We start from the raw sequence: 19602 nt of genomic DNA on the forward strand, positions 1-19602 counted from the left end.
CCTGAGTTCAAGGCCCGCAATTGACAAAAAAAAAAAAAAAAAAGGAAGAAAAAACAATTAGAACAAGCATCCATAAGGACAGTAAATAGATTTATTTCATCTCTGGTTAAATACAGATTTATTTTATCTCTTGATCCAAAATACCTAACAAATTATATAGCACCCAAGAGGCATTCAAGTATTCACTAAATTAACCCAAATATGAATGCCAGGTTAATGGAGTATTTTACAGTTTCTAACGCTAAGGGCAAAAATTAAACCTGTTTGCTTGGTTATACAGTGATCAAAATTGATTTCTGCACTAGGAAATATATCAGAGGCACAGTGTGCTTGCCTAGTACGGGTAAAGCTATGGGACTAATCCTTAGTTACTATTAAAAAAATGGAATGCCAACCTATGCAGTCTCTAGCACAATAAATTATTTGCTTCTGTCCTGAAATCCTGTTATTTCTAGTCCAGGAAGTACCAGACTGTGACCTAAAATGTCCAACATCTAAGGCCAACTTACAATTATAGGCCGGAGACATAATTCAAACACTCAAAAGAATTAGGACATAATCAGTTAACAATCACCACCTGTAAAGTAAAAGTGATTTTTATTTCTGTACTAAAAATGATAATGAATATTACTATGGCTTAATGCCCCAATTTCTCTTCCTATTTACTCCCCAGCTCATAATGCAACTGGTTTTGCTGTCAAGCACTTCCTACTACTGTCATAAAGAAAGTCCACCACTGGAACCTACCCAACTATGTACAAAACCTTTAAAAAACTGGGTAAACATCTTTACAAGCTGATCAGCTTTTATGTTTGGCCAGTATGGGGCCTAAACTCTGAGCTTGGGCCCTGTCCCTGAGATCTCTTTTCTCAAGGCTAGTACTCTACCATTTTGAGCCACAGCACCACTTCCAGTTTTTAAGTGGTTAACTGGATATAGAGTCTCAGGGGAATTTTTTTTTGGTCGGTCCTGGGGCTTGAACTCTGGGCCTGAATGCTGTCCCTCCGCTCTTCAGCTCAAGGCTAGTGCTCTACCACTTGAGCCATAGCACCACTTCTGGTTTTTTAAGTGGTTTATTGGAGATAAGAGTCTCACGGACTTTCCTGCTGGAGATGGCTTTGAACTGTGATTCTCAGATCTCAGCCTCCTGAGTAACTAGGATTACAGGCGTGAGCCACCGGCACACAGCTTCATGGAAATTTTTTTTGCCCACACTGGCTTCAAAATATGATCCTAAGGTCTCAGCTTCCTGACTAGCAAGGAATACAGGTGTAAGCCACTGGTACCCAGCAGCTAAGTTAATAATCTCTAATACAAACTGGGACACGGTGAAACTTTCAGCATTTATCTAGCATGCGCAGGAACCCAAGTTTGATACTTAGCACCTCAAAAAAGAACAAAAAATTTCAGTAGAAAGAGGAATGGAACCAGGAACTGGAGGCATGATTCAAGTGACAGTAGCCATGCAGGAAAAAGCCAAACTAAAGTGGGAGGCCTTGTGTTAAAGCCCCAGTACCAACACAAAAACTACCAAAGCTATAAATTAAAAGCAATATCTAGCTGGGCATTGGTGGCTTACACCTGTAATCCCAGTTACTCAAGTGGCTGAGATCTGGGGATTGCAGTTCAAAGCCAGCTCAGGCAGGAAAGTCCTTAAGACTCTTATCTCCAATTAACCACCAGAAAACCTGAAGTAGCTCTGTGGCTCAATGTGATAGAGCATTAGCCTCAGCAAAAAGAGCTCAGAGAGGGTACCCAGGCCCCAAGTTCAAGCCCCACAACCAACATACATACATATATACATACAACATGCACATATACACACAAAATCAACATCAATATTAAAGAAACAGTAAGAAAAATAAGTGCCAGTGGCTCATGCCTGTAATCCTAGCTACTTAGGAGGGTGAGATCTGAGGATCAAGGTTCAAAGCTAACCTGGGCAAGAAATTCCAGAAGTAGAGGTATGTCCCAAGTGGTAGAACATACTTGAGGAAAAAAATAGCTAAGTAACAGCATGAAAGCCCTGAATCCAAACTCTAGTACTGGCACATGCATGCACCTGCATGCAAATATACATGTGCGCAAACACACAAAGCAGCATCAATGATCTAATAAAAATACTGGGCACTGGTAGCTCATGCCTGTAATCCTAGCTCCTCAAGAGGCTGAGATCTGAGGGTCACGGCCCGGGCCCAGGCAGGAAAGTCCAGGCAGGAAAGTCTGTGAGACTCTTATCTCCAATAAACCACTAGAAAACCGGAAGTGGCACTGTCGCTCAAGTGGTAGAGCACTCACCTTGAGCTGAAGAGCAAAGGGACAGCGCCCAAGCCCAGAGTTCAAGCCGAGCCAACCCGAATACAAAGCCAACCCGAGCAGGAAACACTTTCCTGTACGACTCTTATCTCTAATAAACCATTTAGAAAACCAGAAGTGGTACTGTGGCTCAAGTGGTAGAGCGCTCGCCTTGAGCTGAAGAGCTGAGGGACAGCACCCACGCCCAGAGCTCAAGCCCCACAACTAACCAAACCCCCTTCCCCCCCCAAAAAAAAATCCAACTGAATCTGGTGGAAAACAGGAAGGGGCATGGGGCGGTTGGGGAAAGCCATGGTATTCTCCAAGGCTGCTGGACATCACTGGTCAGTACACTGTGACCAGGACTCTTTACACTGAGTTAAACGCCATGATTACAGTCAAGAGTGACAAGCTAGACTTCTAATAGTTTGAATCTGGAGTATCCTCCAAAAGTCCCTGTATTAAAGGCATGGGGGGTGGGGTATCCCACGACTGACAAAAAATAAATAAGTGAATAAATAAATAAAGCTAGCCAAGGCATGAAAGTGCTTGAGACTCTTATCTCCAATTAACTACAAAAATGCTAGCAGTAGAGCTATAGCTCAAATGGTAGAGTGGTGGTATCCTTGAGCAAGAGGTCAGAAATAGTGCCTAGACTCAGAGTTCACACCTCAGTACCAGAACCAAAACGTTCACAAACTCACACGCACACACAAGCACACGCACACAGGTTGATGTACTTTATGAATGTATGAAAAAAAAAGCTTGTTAAAATTGTTTTAGAAAGAATAAGGGAGGGCTGGGAAGGTGGCTCAGTGGTAGAGTGCTTGTCTTGCATGCATGAGGCCCTGGGTTCGATTCCTCAGCACCACATAAGCAGGAGAAAAAAAAGCCGCAAGTGGCGCTGTGGCTCAAGTGGTAGAGTGCTAGCCTTGAGCTGAAGGGCTGAGAGACAGCACCCAGGCCCAGAGTTCTAGCCCCAGACCAAAAAAAAAAAAAAAAAAAAAAAAAAAAAGAATAAGGAAGCGCTGGGAAGGCTCAGTGGAAGAGTGCATGCCTTGCATGCATGAGGCCCTGGGTTCGATTCCTCAGCACCACATAAGCAGAAAAAAGCCAGAAGTGGCTCTGTGGTTCAAGTGGTAGAGCACTAGCCTTGAACTGAAATGCTGAGGAACAGCACCCAGGCCCACAGTTCCACCCCGACGATCAACAACAAAAAAGAATAAGGGAGCCAGGCACCAGTGGCTCAGGCATCTAATCCTAGCTACTCAGGAGACTGAGATCTGAAGATTGAGGTCCAAAGCCAGCCCGGGCAGGAAGATCTGCAGGAAAGTCAGTGAGATTCTTATCTCTGATAAACCACCAGAATACCCAAAGTAGCTCTGTGGCTCAAGTGGGAGAACACTTGCCTTGAGCTGAAGAGCTCAGGAATAGTGCCCAGGCCCAAAGTTCTCAAGCTCTATGACCGGGGGGAAAAAAAATAGAAGGGAAAATGACATGATAGTGAGGTTAATGGTTCACACTGTATGCATTATGGAAATGAGTGCAACCCTCACCAGCACACACACTTACATACAAAAACCCTCACCATTTGCCGATATTCCTGAATCATTTTTAGTTTGTTTTCTCCTCCCTTGTTTTCTTCTTTCTGTTCGATGCTGCTAATTATTCTCCAGGAGGCTCTTCTAGCTCCAATCACATTTTTATATGCAACAGATAGGAGATTTCTTTCTTCAACTGTCAGCTCCACATCCATCCCTGCTACTTTCTTCATTGATTCCACCATTTCTATGTGAGAAAGGGAAAACCAGATTGCACAAATTTTAGATGTTTTGTTAACATATCCCTTTCACAGTACTTTTTTCCTGTTAGGATAATACAAAAAACAATGTATAAAATTTAACAAAAATTGCGTCTATACCTTTATGCAATACTTCAATGAGCCCTGAGTTCAATCCCCACCACCCCAGGAAAAAAAGTTATTTAAAAACAACTGGCCAGGCACTGGTGGCTCACGCCTGTTATCCTAGCTACTCAAGAAGCTGGGATCTAGGGGCTGGGAAGGTGGCTCAGTGGTAGAGCGCTTGCCTTGCATGCCTGAGGCCCTGGGTTCAATTCCTCAGCACCACATAAGCAAAAAGAAAAAATGCCGGAAGTGGCGCTGTGGCTCAAGTGGTAGAGCGCTAGCCTTGAGCTGAAGAGCTGAGGGACAGTGCCCAGGCCCAGAATTCAGGCCCAACGACGGGACCCCCCCCCAAAAAAAAAGAAGCTCAGATCTAAATAAGCATTGTTGTTCAAAGCCATACTGGGCAAAGTTTGTGAGGCTCTTATCTCCAGCTAACCACCAGAAAAATCAGAATTAGAGATATGGCTCAAATGGTAGAGCGCTATCCTTGGTCAAAAGTAGCTCAGGGACAGTGCCAAGGCAAGGCCCTTAGTTGAAGTCCCATGACTGACAAAAAATAGTAACTTGAGCCAGGTGCTCAACCTCTACTGGCTACTCAAGAGGTCAAGAAATGAGGTTTGAAGCCATCCATACAAATCCAAGAAACCTTTTTTTGTGCTGCTCCTGGGGCTTTTGCATTCAAGGTTAGCCCTCTACCACATGAACCACAGTCTATTTCTGGCTTTTTGGTGGTTAACTGGAGACTTTCCTGCATGAGCTGGCTTTGAGCCTCAATCCTCAGATCTCAGCCTCCTGAGTAGCTAGAGTCACAGGCTTGAGCCACTGGTGCCTGTCAAGAAACTAGTCTCCAATTAACCAGGTGGGGAAAAAAGGCCAGAACTGTTGTCCTGGCTCAAGTGGTAGCACTTCAGCCATGAGTGAAAAAGCCCGATGAGAGCCAGATTCTCAGAGTTCAAGATCCAGTACAAGCCGGGCACCAGTGGCTCATGCCTGTAATCCTAGCTACTCAGGAGGCTGAGATCTGAGGATCAAGGTTCAAAGCCAACCCTGGGCAGGAAAGTCCATGAGACTCTTATCTCCAATAAACCACTCGAAAACCGGAAAGGGCATTATGGCTCAAGCGGAAGATTGCTAGCCTTGAGCTGAAGAGCTGAGGAATAGCGCCGAAGCCCAGAGTTCAAGCCCCAGAACTGACAAAAAAAAAAAAAAAAAGATCCAGTACAGAACAAAACTAAAAAGAATTCAAAACCATCCAAACTAATTTGAGATAGCCAGACAGGGTGACACATACCTGTAATTCTAGCACTTACCTAGGAGATTGAAACAGGAAGATTACAAGTTCAAAGCAGCCTAAAATACATAGCTAGACCCTAGCTAAAAGTAAATTAAGAAATTAAGCAGAAAATAATATAGTAAGTACCTAACAAAGAACCAACTACAGAATATGTTTTAGGTAGCCAGATGTGGAACACCTGTAATCACAGCTACTCAGAAAATGGAGACAAGGGCTGGGAAGGTGGCTCAGTGGTAGAGCACTTGCCTTGCATGCATGAGGCCCTGGGATCAATTCCCCAGCACCACATAAGCAAAAAGAAAAAAGCTGGAAGTGGCTCTGTGGCTCAAGTGGTAGAGCACTAGCCTTGAGCTGAAGAGCTGAGGGACAGCGCCCAGGCCCAGAGTTCAGGCCCCACGACCGGAACCCCCCCCCAAAAAAAAGAAAATGGAGACAAAAGCTATTTGAGACCAGCCAGAGCAAATCTGGAGACCCTATCTTAATAAGAATACAAAGGGGGCTGGGCACTGGTGGCTCACGCCTATAATCCTAGCTACTCAGGAGGCTGAGATCTGAGGATCGGGTTCAAAGCCAGCAGGAGAGACTGTGAGACTCCTATCTCCAATAAACCACCAGAAAACCGGAAGTGGCGCTGTAGCTCAAGTGGTAGAGCGCTCGCCTTGAGCTGAAGAGCTGAGGGACAGCGCCCAGGCCCAGAGTTCAAGCCCCACGACCGACAAAAAAAAAAAAAATACAAAGGGGTTGGCATAAGTGGTAGAGCACTTGCCTAGCATGTTTTTTTGTTTGTTTTTTGCCAGTCCTGGGCTTAAACTCAGGGCCAGGGCACTGTCCCTGACCTGCTTTTGCTGAATGCTAGCACTCTACCACTTGAACCACAGTGCTACTTCTGGCCTTTTCTGTCTATGTAGTACTGAGGAATAGAACCCAGGGCTTAATGCATGCTAGGCAAGCACTCTACTACTAAGCCACATTCCCAGCCCCACCTAGCATGTTTTGAGGCTCTGGATTCAATTCCCAGTACCAGGGTTGGGGGAGAATACAAGACATGGATCAAGAAGACTTCAAATGACATCTAGTATAGTATTATACTATAATTTGCAAGTATATCTCAGGTTAAAACAGTCTCTTATTCCCTTGAACAAATTAAACTGCATTTAGCAAAAAAAAAAAAAAAAAAAAAAAAAAAAGCAAAGTTAGCCGGATGCCAGTGGCTCACACCTGTAATCCTGGCTACTCAAGAGGCTGAGATCTGAGGATCACGGTTCAAAGCCAGCCCTGGAGACTTCTATCTCCAATAAATTACTAGAAAACCAGAAGTGGCCCTGTGGCTCAAGTGCTCGCCTTGAGCTCTTCAAGTCAGAGTTCAAGCCCCATGACTGACCAAAAAAAAAAAAAAAAAAAAGCAGTCAGCTCAAGGTATGGCTCAGGTTTTAGACTATATGCATAGCATGTGCTGCGCCTTCAATTCCCAGTACTTAACTAAAGACATGGGAGCAAAGATTCACTCACAGCTAAATATAGTTAAGCATGAACTCCTGTCCTACCAATAATTTACTAATAAACCTTTTGCTGGTTACTGTTACCACTAGGTGGCGAGCAATTAAAGGGGACCAGATAATCATCAGGCTATATCCCCCAGATAGCAAAATATAAATTAAACAGAGTAGGTTTGAAAATATGCTTTTAGCCAGGTGCCCATGACTCACACTCCAGGGGCTGACATCTGAAGATCACCTGCAGCAAATTCGATTAAGACTCTCATCTCCAGGCTGGGAAGGTGGCTCAGTGGTAGAGGCTTGCCTTAGATGCATATGCCCTGGGTTCGATTCCTCAGCACCACGTAAACAGAAAAAGCCGGAAGTGGTGCTGTGGCTCAAGTGGTAGAGCACTAGCCTTGAGCTGAAGAGCTGAGGGACAGCACCCAGGCCCAGAGTTCAAGCCCCATGACCAACAAGAAAAAAGACTCTCATCTCCAATAAACTACTCAAAACCAGAAGTGGGGCTATGGCTCAAGGGGTGGAGTGCTAGGCTTGACCAAAAGAGGCTCAGGGACAGCGCCCAGGCCCTGAGTTCAAGCCCCAGGACTGACAACAACAAAAAAAAAAAAAAAAAAAACAAAAACACCTACACACAACTATATAATGCTAATAGCATTTTAACACAGTTAAACCTAAGTAACATCCTTCTTATTGCTGTACTTTACAAATTTTCAACTATATTTTGACATCAACAAGGCAATGTGCAGAACCCTTCTGCTACCACTACCTGTAGATCACACAGGAGTTGCTCCTCTTTGCATTTTCTATTCTTATTTTCCTTACTATTCAAATTAGGGTGGGAGAGCCAGGCACAGGTGGCTCATTCCTACTAGCTAGTCAGGAGGCTGAGATCTGAGGATCGTGATTCAAAGCCAGGCATGGCAGGAAAAGTCTGTGACTCAAATGGTAAAGCCTTGAGCTGAAGAGCTGAGAGACAGCCTCAGGCCGAGTTCAAGCCCCATAACCGACCAAAAAAAAAAAAAAAAGCTCAGGGGCAGCACACAGGATGGAGTTCAAGGCCTAGAACTGGCCAAACTACCACGGTTGCCCAAAATAAAAGCTTTACCAATAAAATTTACATAAATAACAGTGCATCCAGTTACAACATACATTTTTCTTAATAAGCTACAAATTCTCTATCACAATAATTCTACAACAATGACTCCAAAAGAAAATCCCCATATCCTTTAGCATTATGTCTCATTTATTCCCAAACCCAACCAATTTTTTAATCTATTCTGGATATTTAATATAAATGGAATGTACATGTATGTGGCCTTGGGGTGACTAGCTTCCAAGGTTCATCCACAGTACATATGAACAACATACCAGTTTATCCATTCACCAATTACTGATGACATTTGGGTATTTCCACTGTGACAATTATGAAATGCTGCTGTGAAAATTCATATAAATGTATGGCTATATCCGAGCCTGAGTATGGCCTTCAGAGTCAAGGAGTAACATTTTGAAGGTCATAGTTTTCTACTTATATTCCTATCAGCAACATTTTCATTCATTCTCATCTTTTTTTTTTTTTTAGTCAGGAATGGGGCTTGAACACTGGACCTGGTACTGTCCCCTCAGATCTCAACTCAAGGTTAGCGTTTAGCGTTCTACCACTTGAGCCACAGCACTTGTGGCTTTTTCTGTTTATGTGGTACAGGACCTCATGCATGTGAGGCAAGCACTCACACTAAGCCACCATCCCAGCCCCCTCCTGATTCCTTTTTTTGGGTCCGGTCATGGGGCCTGAACTCTGGGGCTTGGGCGCTGTCCCTCAGCTCTTCAGCTCAAGGCTAGTGCTCTACCACTTGAGCCACAGCGCCACTTCCGGCTTTTTTGTTTTTGCTTATGTGGTGCTGAGGAATCGAACCCAGGGCCTCAGGCATGCAAGGCAAGCGCTCTACCACTGAGCCACCTTCCTAGCCCTCCATTTTTTTTTTAATTTTTATTTTTTGTGAACATACTGTACCAGAGGGGTTACAATTACATGGGCAAAAAACCACCAGAAAACCGGAAGTGGCGCTGTAGCTCAAGTGGTAGAGCGCTCGCCTTGAGCTGAAGAGCTGAGGGACAGCGCCCAGGCCCAGAGTTCAAGCCCCACGGCCGACAAAAAAAAAAAAAAAAAAATTACATGGGCAAGATAATGAGTACATTTCTTATCAAGCATTGCAGCCTCCTCCTTTGTTTACCCTTCACATCCCTTCCCAGCCTCCCCCCGCCCCCCCCAAACCCTCCCCACCCTCCCCCACCAAAGTTGTAAAGTTCGTTTTCAACATGACAACTTGTACTTCTCATAGTTGCAATGGGTCCACTTGTATCCTTAAACGACTTGTTTTTCCCCATCTCCTCCACAAATTATACCGACATCAAATATAGTGAAAGCAGGGGTTATACTGTGGGGGAGGGACATCTGATTTAATTGTGTTTTGTTTTTCAGTATGTTTTTTTTCCAATGCTGGGGATCTAATCCAACAGCTTGTACATGGGAGGCAAGATACATACCTAGCCATTAGGTGTGGTTGCATGTACTATCACCATTTATCTATCTTCTTTGGAGAGAAATTTTAAATGTGTTGCCCATCGCTCAATTTTTTTTTTCTGGCCCTACGGCTTGAACTCTGGGCCTGGGCACTGGACACTGTCCCTAAGCCTCTTTGTGCTCAAAGATAGCACTCTACCACTTGAGCTACAGTGCCATTCCTGGCTTTTTTTGAGTAGTTTATTGGAGAGTCTGACTTTTCTGCCCAGGCTGGCTTCAAACCTCAATGCTCCGACCTCAGCCTCCAGCACCCAGCAATCACTTAATTTTTAAATTCCTGCTGAGTTATTCCATTTTTTGGTGTACTGGTATTGGGACTTGAACTTGGAATCTCACTCTCTTGGCTTTTCCACTCAAGACTGTCACTCTACCACACTTGAGCCATAACTCCACTTCCCATTATTCACTTTTAAGGAACTCAACAAAACCAGCCCCTCCTCTTTGGGGGCTGATTTAATGTTTTTCATTATAAAGGTGATGCATAGAAAGGTTACAGAGTTACCTAAGTTAGGTAATGAGTACATTTCTTTTAGGACAACGTCACTCCTTCCCAACATCATTCCTTCCCTCGCTCTCTCCCATCCTTACCAACAAGTTGTATAGTTCATTTTCAATATAGTGTCTAGTGAGTGCCACTGCTGCACCTTTTTACCCTTAAAGTTGTTCCATTTCTATGCCTCCCCCTGCACTCCCAAAACAAAAAGAAAACAAAAACATCAACAAAGAAAAAACCCAGTTTCCATTTTCTAGAGTTCATTTTGATAAACACTATTTTGTGTATGACCAGATGCACATAGGCATTGTGCTTTTGTTTGTCTCCTAAACGTATCCTCTTCTGATCTCACTGTGTGTGAATGCCTAGAGTCCAGTATGTTTTAGGAATCTTTTTATATAATCTTATCATCCTATCTGCAAGCTATTAATTTTGTTTGCTTGTGGTACTAAGCTTGAAACTCAGAGCCTAGGGCTTATGCTAGGCAGGCCTTCCACCCTTGAGCCACGTCTTGTGCCATGGATAGTAAATTAAGGATGTGTTAATATCAAGTCAGAAGTTTCTCTTTTTTTTTTTTTTTTTTTGGGGGGGGGGTCCGGTCTTGGGCCTGAACTCTGGGCCTGGGCGCTGTCCCTCAGCTCTTCAGCTCAAGGCTAGCGCTCTACCACTTGAGCCACAGCACCACTTCCGGTTTTTTTCTGCTTATGTGGTGCTGAGGAATCGAACCCAGGGCCTCATGCATGCAAGGCAAGCGCTCTACCACTGAGCCACCTTCCCAGCCCCCTAAGTCAGAAGTTTCTTTATCCCCTCTAAATATCTAAAGCCAGTGTTTTATGAATCATAATTGTAATAAAGCAGGAACTTGTGTTATCTTTTTTAAAGTGGCAACAGAGACATGCACCACGAAATGACAGAAGAGAGACCCCATTGGCCCCACATTCTTATTAACCATGCCCTTAAAATCTTCAATACAAGATTGACTGTTCCTTGGTATCATGTCATGAACTTTTTTGGTAGCAAATATTTTATCAATGTAATATATAACATATCTAGGGGGAGAGGAGGTCACGTGTCTACAACAAGCATAATTTATGCATCTCATGATGGAATCACTCCTTGTGGTTAACACAGGCAGTTTGGTGCATGAAACTTGGCCAGTGAAATATACTTGAGACTTCTGATAGTTTTAAGAAAATGAATGGCTGACTGAACATCACTGGTTTTTTTTTTTTTTTTTTTTTGGTTTTTTTTTTTGTCGGTCGTGGGGCTTGAACTCTGGGCCTGGGCGCTGTCCCTCAGCTCTTCAGCTCAAGGCGAGCGCTCTACCACTTGAGCTACAGCGCCACTTCTGGTTTTCTGGTGGTTTTATTTGAGAAAGGAGTCTCACGGTCTTTCCTGCCCGGGCTGGCTTTGAACCGCAATCCTCAGATCTCAGCCTCCTGAGTAGCTAGGATTACAGGCGTGAGCCACCAGCGCCCAGCTGAACATCACTGTTGTACCAATTCTGAAACATAACGTCCACAATAAGTCCAAATGCGTACACTAAACACATTGAACTTCCCCCCCAAGTTATCTTCCCTTCACTGTGTTATAGTACCTAGATATAATTATTTCAAAGAACAATCTCCTGTCTGGGACATCTAGGACTTCCAGGAAAGTCTATTCATCCTGACTTCATTTCCTTCTTACCCCAAGGATGACTTCATCTTCAACCCTAGCTTTGTTTCTTGGTTTCTCTCTGAAGTATTTACACATTCATTCAATAAACTCATTCACAAATAAAACACTGTAGGCTAGGTTCAATGGTTTAAATGGTCATCATGAAAATACCTAACAGTATAAATCTTCATTTTACATGAGGAAAGTAGATGTGGAGCCTAAACATGCTTAGTACCATAGTGCCTTTGATTGACACATTGCCTCAAGTCTAAATTCACCTAAGAGGATCCCTTTATTTATAAAAACAGGTTTGGCCTGGGAATGTGGCTTAGTGGTAGAGTGCTTGCCTAGTATGCATGAAGCTCTGGATTCAATTCCTCAGTACCACATAAACAGAAAAGGCTGGAAGTGGCGCCATCCCAAGTGGTAAAGTGGCTAGCCTTGAGCAAAAAGCAGCTCTGGAACAGTGCCCAGGCCCTAGTTTAAGCCCCAGGACTGGCCAAAAAAAGAACAGGTTTGAAGTGAAGTTTTGGCTCAGTGATAGAGCAAATACATAGCATGCCACATACACAGCATGCTCAAAGGACACAGAGACACTAGGGTGAAAAGCTAGGGATAAAGCACGGTGATAGAACATGCATGAGGCACCCCAAGTGCTAGTGACTCAGGTGACTGAGATCTGAGTTCAAAGCCAGCAGAGGCAGGAAAATCCTTCAGATTCTTATCTCCAATTAACCACAAGACAACCAGAAGTAGAGCTGTGGCTCAAAGTGGTAGAGCGCTAGCCTTGAGCAAAAGGAGCTCGGGGCCAGCGTTGAGGGCTTAAGTTCAAGCCCCAAGATCAACCAAAATAAAAAAGAACATGCATGAGGTGAATCTTGAGCACCAAAAAAAAAGCACGTAAAACAACTGGTTTCACTGACTACAAGACAATTTTTTTGGGGGGGGGGGTCAGTTGTGGGGCTTAAACTCTGGGCTTGGGCACTCTACCACTTGAGCCACAGCACCACTTCCCGTTTTCTGGTGGCTAACTGAAGAGTGTCACAGATGTTCCTGCCCAGGCTAGCTTTGAACCGCCCCACCCATCCTGATTTCAGCCTCCTAAGTAGGTAGGATTACAGGTGTGAGCCACTGGCACCTAGGTCAAAACACAATTTTTGGGGGGGGCGGGGGGCGGTAGTGGGGTTTGAACTCTGGGCTTGGGTGCTATCCCTGCACTCTTCAGCTCAAGGCGAGCGCTCTATCACTTAAGCCACAGCACCACTGCCTGTTTTCTAGTGGTTTATTGGAGTCTCACGGACTTTCCTGCCCAGGCTGGCTTTGAACCACCATCCTCAGATCTCAGCCTCTTGAGTAGCTAGGATTACAGGCGTGAGCCACCACCTGGTAAAACACGGCTTTTTTCCATCTAGCTTGACCATTATCTCTTCCAAGACTACCACCTGACAAGGGTGAAACAAGTCTTTGCTTAGTTTCAACAGTCCTCTTGCAGTTTTAAGACACTGGCTTCTATCCTTCAGGCTTAGGCACCTCAGTGCTTAGATAACAGGCTTGCCCCAGGCCCAAATCAACAGTCCTTTGATGGGCTGGGAAGATAGCTCAGTGGTAGAGTGCTTGCCTTGCTTGCATGAGGTCCTGGGTTCAATTCCTCAGCACCATATAAGCAGAAAAAGCCAGAAGTGGCACTGTGGCTCAAGTGGTAGAGTGCTAGCCTTGAGCTCAAGAGCTGAGGGACAGTACCCAGGCCCAGAGTTCAGGCCCCAGGACTGGCCAAAAAAAAAAGAAAAGAAATGAGGGTGGCAGGGGACAGGACATATATTACCTATTACTGAGAGGTTACCACAAAGACTAATCGTACAGATCCTAATTGATGAGAATCATTAGGACAGAAGCAAAGTTTTCAGACTGGTCATAAAGAAAACCAGCAGGCTCTATACTAGCTTAGAGGATCACACTGTCTCATACCAAAGTATTTATTGTTATAATCTTAACTTCTTCCCAAATGTTTACTGGTTGTTATAATTACTTTATTTATGTATTTAGTACTGTTACCAAGGTTTGAAAAAGCTACTCCCAATCAGCTTTTTCATTCATGGCTGGCACTCTACCATTTTGAAGCAGATCTGTATAAATTGGAGATAGTCTGACAAACTTTGCTGTGGAAGCTAGCAATCCTCAGACCAAAGCCTCCTAAGTGGTTAAAATTACAGCACTGAGCATGTAATTTTTAATTTTTTTTTTTGGGGGGGGTCTGGATGTGGGACCTGAACTCTGGGCCTGGGCGCTGTCCCTCAGCACTTCAGCTCAAGGCAAGCGCTCTATCACTTGAGCTACAGCGCCACTTCCAGCACTGAGCCTGTAAATAAAGTAGTTATTAGCACCCAGTCAACTAGTTCAGTTTTAAGGACAATACAGAAGCCAAGGTAAATTTGCCTGAAGCCACAAAATGATAAAACGAAAGTTCAAATCCAGGACTGGGAATGTGGCTTAATGGTAGATTAACTGCTTGCCTAGTGTGCATGATGCCCTGGGTTCAAGTCCTCAGTATCACACAGACAGAAAAAGCCCAAAGTGGTGTTGCAGCTCAAGTGGTAGAGTGCTAGCCTTAAGGAAAAAGCAGATCAGGGACCGTGTCCAGGCCTGAGTTCAAGCCCCAGGATCCCCCCCCCATCCCCCCCCCAAAAATTGCAAATCCAGACCACCTTTATTTCCTTGGGCTTTTTTTTTTCTTTTTGGAGACAGTATCTCACCATTTGAGCGCTGTGGCTCAAAAAAAAAAGACTATGGCATCTACAGAGACATTATATTAAGACATTTATAATCAGATCTTGAGTATATAATCCAGAACCAGTTATGTTTCTCAAAATAAGCCAAGGTATTTACATATACTAAGAACCTGGTATAACGTAATCTAGACGCCTCAATGATTTCTCTGCTAGAGTACTGAGAAAAGCCAGCAAAAAAAACCAGCTCTTGACAGCATGCAGGCCTGAGTTCAAGCCTTATAACTGACTAAAACAAAAGGAAAAGCCAGACTAGAGAGGTCTAAGGCTTGTCTTTGTGTGAACAAGTAAATGAAGATTGAGAAAAAAAATCCCATCAAAGCAATATAAGAGAGACAATAAACAGACCCAATTCCCTTTAGGCTCCATTTAGAGCCAGACAAGTATGAGGGAGGTTTAATTTCCTTCTTACTGAAAAGACTAAAATAAAAAATAAAAATAAAAAATAAAATGACCCCGTAGCTCTATCCCAACCTCTGCAGTCCTTTTCTCAAAGAAAAGTATTCCAGATATGATGATAGTGACTGTGAACTCTCCAATTGACTGGGAACCAATTGTTGGGGGAAAAAATAATCTCCAAAGATCCAACATGAGAGGAAATACAGGATGAAAAGGAATTCCACTGCTGAATTGCAGCCCATTTGGTACAACTACTAACTTACATGAAAGCAAATTTCCTGAACTGTGTAAAATAGGAATCAAAGTTACTTAGGCCTGTACAGAACTACGGGGACAGCCAAGGTAAAAAAGGAGACAAAAGCCAGGCACCAGTGGCTTACACCTGTAATCCTAGCTACTCAGGAAGCTGAGATCTGAGGATCACGGTTCAAAGACAGCCCAGGCAAGGAAAGTCCAGGAGACTCTTATCTCCAATAAACCACTAGAAAACCAGAAGTGGCACTATGGCTCAAGTGGTAGAGCACTTGCCTTGAGCTGAAAAGCTGAGGGATAGCGCCCAAGCCCAGAGTTCAAACCCCACAACTGATGAAAAAAAAAGGAGACAAAGCAATTTGTAAAACTGTAAAAAAAAAAAAAAAAATTGTGTGTTATGTTTCAGTTGTGGGGCTTTTAATTCAGGGCCTGGATGCTGTCCTTGAGCTTTTTTGCTGAGGGATAGTGCTCTATCACTTTGAGCCACAGCTACACTTCAACTTTTCTGATAAGAGTCTCACTCCTGGCCCTGGCTATGCACCATGATCCCCAGATCTGTCTCCTGAGCAGCTAGAATTACAGGCATAAGCCACTGACACCTGTCTTAAAAATTAACCTCTCTATAAAACAAAATCATTCTTGCTGGGCACTGGTGGCTCATGTCTGTAAATCCTAGCTACTCTGGAGGCTGAGACCACAAGTCAAAGCCACCTTGGTCAGGAAAGTCCCTGAGACTCTCAGCTCCAATAAACTACTCAGAAAAAGCCTGAAATGGGGCTGGGAAGGTGGTTCAGGGTAGAGTGCTAACCTCGCATGCATAAAGCCCTGGACTAGTTTCCTCAGCACCACATACACAGAAAAAGCACAAAATGGCGCTGGCTCAAGCGGTAGAGCACTAGCCTTGAGCTGAAGAGCTCAGGGACTGCGCACAGGCCCTGATTTCAAGGCCCAGGACAGTTAAAAAAACAAAACAAAAAAGCCAGAAATGGCACTGTGTCTAAGTGGCAGAGAACTAGCCTTAGGGAAAAGGCTCAGGGACAGCACCCAGGCCCAGAGTTCGACACCTTAGTTCCAGTCCTAGCACTGGCGCACACGCACACATACACATACACATACACATACACATACACATACACACACACACTTGTAGCTCAGTGGTTTAATTCCATACCAATGACAATTTCCTATATTTCAATCTCATAATTCATTCAACACAAGTAGAACTACAAATGCAAATCTGAAGAGTTTGTCTATTAAATAGACCACTAAGCGGGGCGCCAGTGGCTCACGCCTGTAATCCTAGCTACTCAGGAGGCTAGGATCTGAAGATCATGGTTCAAAGCCAGCCCGGGCAGGAAAGTCCATGAGACTCATCTCCAATAAACCACTAGAAAGCTGGAAGTGGCACTGTGGCTCAAGCGGCTAAAGCGGTAGAGTGCTTGCCTTGAGCTGAATAGCGCAGGGACAGCGCCCAAGCCCAGAGTTCAAGCCCCACGACCGACAAAAATAAATAAATATAAATAAAAATAAATAGACCAGTGGGGCTGGGAAGGTGGCTCAGTGGTAGAGCACTTGCCTTGCATGCTCGAGGCCCTGGGTTCGATTCCTCAGCACCACATAAGAAAAAAGCCGGAAGTGGTGCTATGGCTCAAGTGGTAGAGTGCTAGCCTTGAGCTGAAGAGCTGAGGGACAGCGCCCAGGCCCAGAGTTCAGGCCCCACGACCGTACCCTAAATAAATAAATAAATAAATAAATAAATAAATAAATAAATAAATAAATAAATAAATAAATAGACCAGTAACTACAGGCTGCAGCAGAACATATAAACTGAGGGCTGGGAAGGTGGCTCGGTGGTAGAGCGCGCTTGCCTTGCATGCATGAGGCCCTGGGTTCCATTCCTCAGCACCACATAAGAAAAAAGAAAAAAGTCGGAAGTGGCGCTGTAGCTCAAGTGGTAGAGCACTAGCCTTGAACTGAAGACCTGAGAGACAGCACCCAGGCCCAGAGTTCAGGCCCCACAACCAGAAACCCCCCCCAAAAAAAGAACATATAAACTGAATACAGAGGTATAATATTTTGATTTCTTAGATCCTCTACCATGCTAGTCATAATGCACACATTTTTTAAAGTTTCAGTTTATAAATGAAGCTGGTGACTCACTAGAAGGACAGAAGTGGCGCTGTAGCTCAAGCGGTAGAGTGCTTGCCTTGAGCTGAAAAGCACAGGGACAGCGCCCAAACCCAGAGTTCAAGCCCCACAACCGACCAAAAACAAACAAACAAAAAAACAACAAGACCCTATCTAAAAAACAAAACACCAGCACTGGTGGCTCATGCCTGTAAATCCTAGCTACCCAGAAGGCTGAAATCAAAGGATTGTAGTTTGACACCGGAACCAAGAAAAAGTCTGTGAGACTCTTAAAAAAAGAAAAGTTGGGGGCTGGGAAGGTAGCTCAGTGGTAGTGCTTGCCTTGCATGCATGAGGCCTTGGGTTCAATTCCTCAGCACCACATAAGCAAAAAGAAAAAAAGCCCAAAGTGACGCTGTGGCTCAAGTGGTAGAGCGCTAGCCTTGAGCTGAAGAGCTGAGGGACAGCGCCCAGGCCAGAGTCCAGGCCCCACAACCGCACCCAAAAAAAAAGAGAAAGAAAAGTAATGCTGAGGTCCAGTATTGGTACATGCCAAGAATCACAAAAGAACTGGTAACTTGAAGCTACATAGCAAGCAAGGCTCTGTCAAAGAAAAAAGAGAAAGTGGGACTGGCAAGATGGCTAAGTGATTGTATAGTGCTTGCCCTGCATGCAGGAGGCCCTGGGTTCGATTCCTCAGCACCACATAAGCAGAAAAAAATGAGGGAGGAAGGTAAAGTGTGGGCTGCTGGTGGCTCATGCTTGTTATCCCAGCTACTCAGGAGACTGAGATCTAAGGATTGCAGTTTAAAGCCATCCCAGGCAAATTTGTGAGACTCTTATTTCCTATTAATCAGCAAAAAGCCAGCTTCAACCTTGAAGGAAATACTAAAAGAGTACAAGGCCAAGTTCAAACACCAGGTAGGTACATACATACATGTATACATGTACATGTACACACACATCACAGAGGCAATTTGTTATTGTACAGATAAGAACAGTCCCAGAAACTAAATGACATCTAAATGGGACAGCATTCAAGAGCTAAAACCCTGTGCTAGACACACTGCTCTGTATATGTAACTATTTCCAAAACTCTAGTTCTAATTTCACTATATCTTGGTTCCTCTCCTATAGAAAACATACTCATTCTACTGGGCCCCAGTGACTTACTTCTGTAATCCTAGCTGAGATCTGAGGATCAAAGGTTGAAAGCCACAGCCTGTTCAGATATATCCATGAGACACATCTACAATTAATCAGCAAAAAGTCAAGTGGAGCCATAGCTCAAGTGGTAGAGTACCATCCTTGAATGAAAATTCCAAGCCAAGGGCTGGGAATGTGGCTTAGTGGTAGAGCTTGCCTAGCACGCATAAAGCCCTGGGTTTGATTTCTCAGTACCACGCCAACAGAAAAAGCTGGAAGCAGCACCATAGCTCAAATAGTAGAGCTCTAGCCTTGAGCGTAAGAGGCTCAGAGACAGAGCCCAGGCCTTGAGTTCAAGGCTCAGGACCAGCAAAAAAAAAAAAAAAAAAAAAAAAAAAATTCCAAGCAAGAGTACAAGGCCCTGAGTTCAAACCCCAGGGCTGGGATGTAGCTCAGTGGCAAAGCACTTAACTAACAAGTGCAAAGTCCTGAGTTTAATCCCCAGTACCAAAAAAAAAAAAAAGGGGGGGGGGGGACAACAAAGAAAATAGTTTTAAAAATTAAGTATTAATACCACTCAAGTATCACTATTATTTTTGCCAGTCCTGGGACTTGAACTCAGGTCTGGACACTGTCCCTGAACTTGTTTTGCTCAAGACTAGCACGCTATATCACTTGAGCCACAGTACTACTTCTGGCTTTTTCTGTTTATGTAGTACTGAGGAAAGGAACTCAGAGCTTCATGAATGCTAGGCAAGCAGCACTCTACCACTAAGCTGCATTCCCAGCCCCAAGTATTACATCTTTTTTTCTTTTTTTTTTTTTTGGGGGGGGGTCCGGTCGTGGGACCTGAACTCTGGGCCTGGGCGCTGTCCCTCAGCTCTTCAGCTCAAGGCTAGTGCTCTACCACTTGAGCCACAGCGCCACTTCCGGCTTTTTTCTTTTTGCTTATGTAGTGCTGAGGAATGGAACCCAGGGCCTCATGCATGCAAGGCAAGCACTCTACCACTGAGCCACCTTCCCAGCCCCCTACATCTTATTTTTTGCTGATTTTTTTTGGGGGGTGGTCGGCCGTGGAGCTTGAACTCTGAGCCTGGGTGCTGCCCCTGAGCTCTTCAGCTCAAGACCAGTGCTCTACCACTTGAACCACAGCGCCACTTCCAAG

The 19602-nt window shown here is 44.4% G+C and overlaps 1 protein-coding gene across 1 annotated transcript in view; it reads right to left on the reverse strand.

Moving 5' to 3' along the window:
* Positions 1 to 19602, reverse strand: part of Ywhae (tyrosine 3-monooxygenase/tryptophan 5-monooxygenase activation protein epsilon) — a 47496-nt gene that overhangs the window by 16335 nt on the left and 11559 nt on the right. Inside the window, exon 2 of the mRNA XM_070027443.1 lies at positions 3884 to 4083. Within this exon, the coding sequence (XP_069883544.1) occupies positions 3884 to 4083 (200 nt within the window). The remainder of the gene's footprint in view (positions 1 to 3883; positions 4084 to 19602) is intronic.

This window comes from Dipodomys merriami, unplaced genomic scaffold (assembly GCF_024711535.1).
Source record: "Dipodomys merriami isolate MVZ:Mamm:240054 unplaced genomic scaffold, mDipMer1.0.p SCAF_19, whole genome shotgun sequence".
NCBI classification, from domain to species: domain Eukaryota; kingdom Metazoa; phylum Chordata; class Mammalia; order Rodentia; family Heteromyidae; genus Dipodomys; species Dipodomys merriami.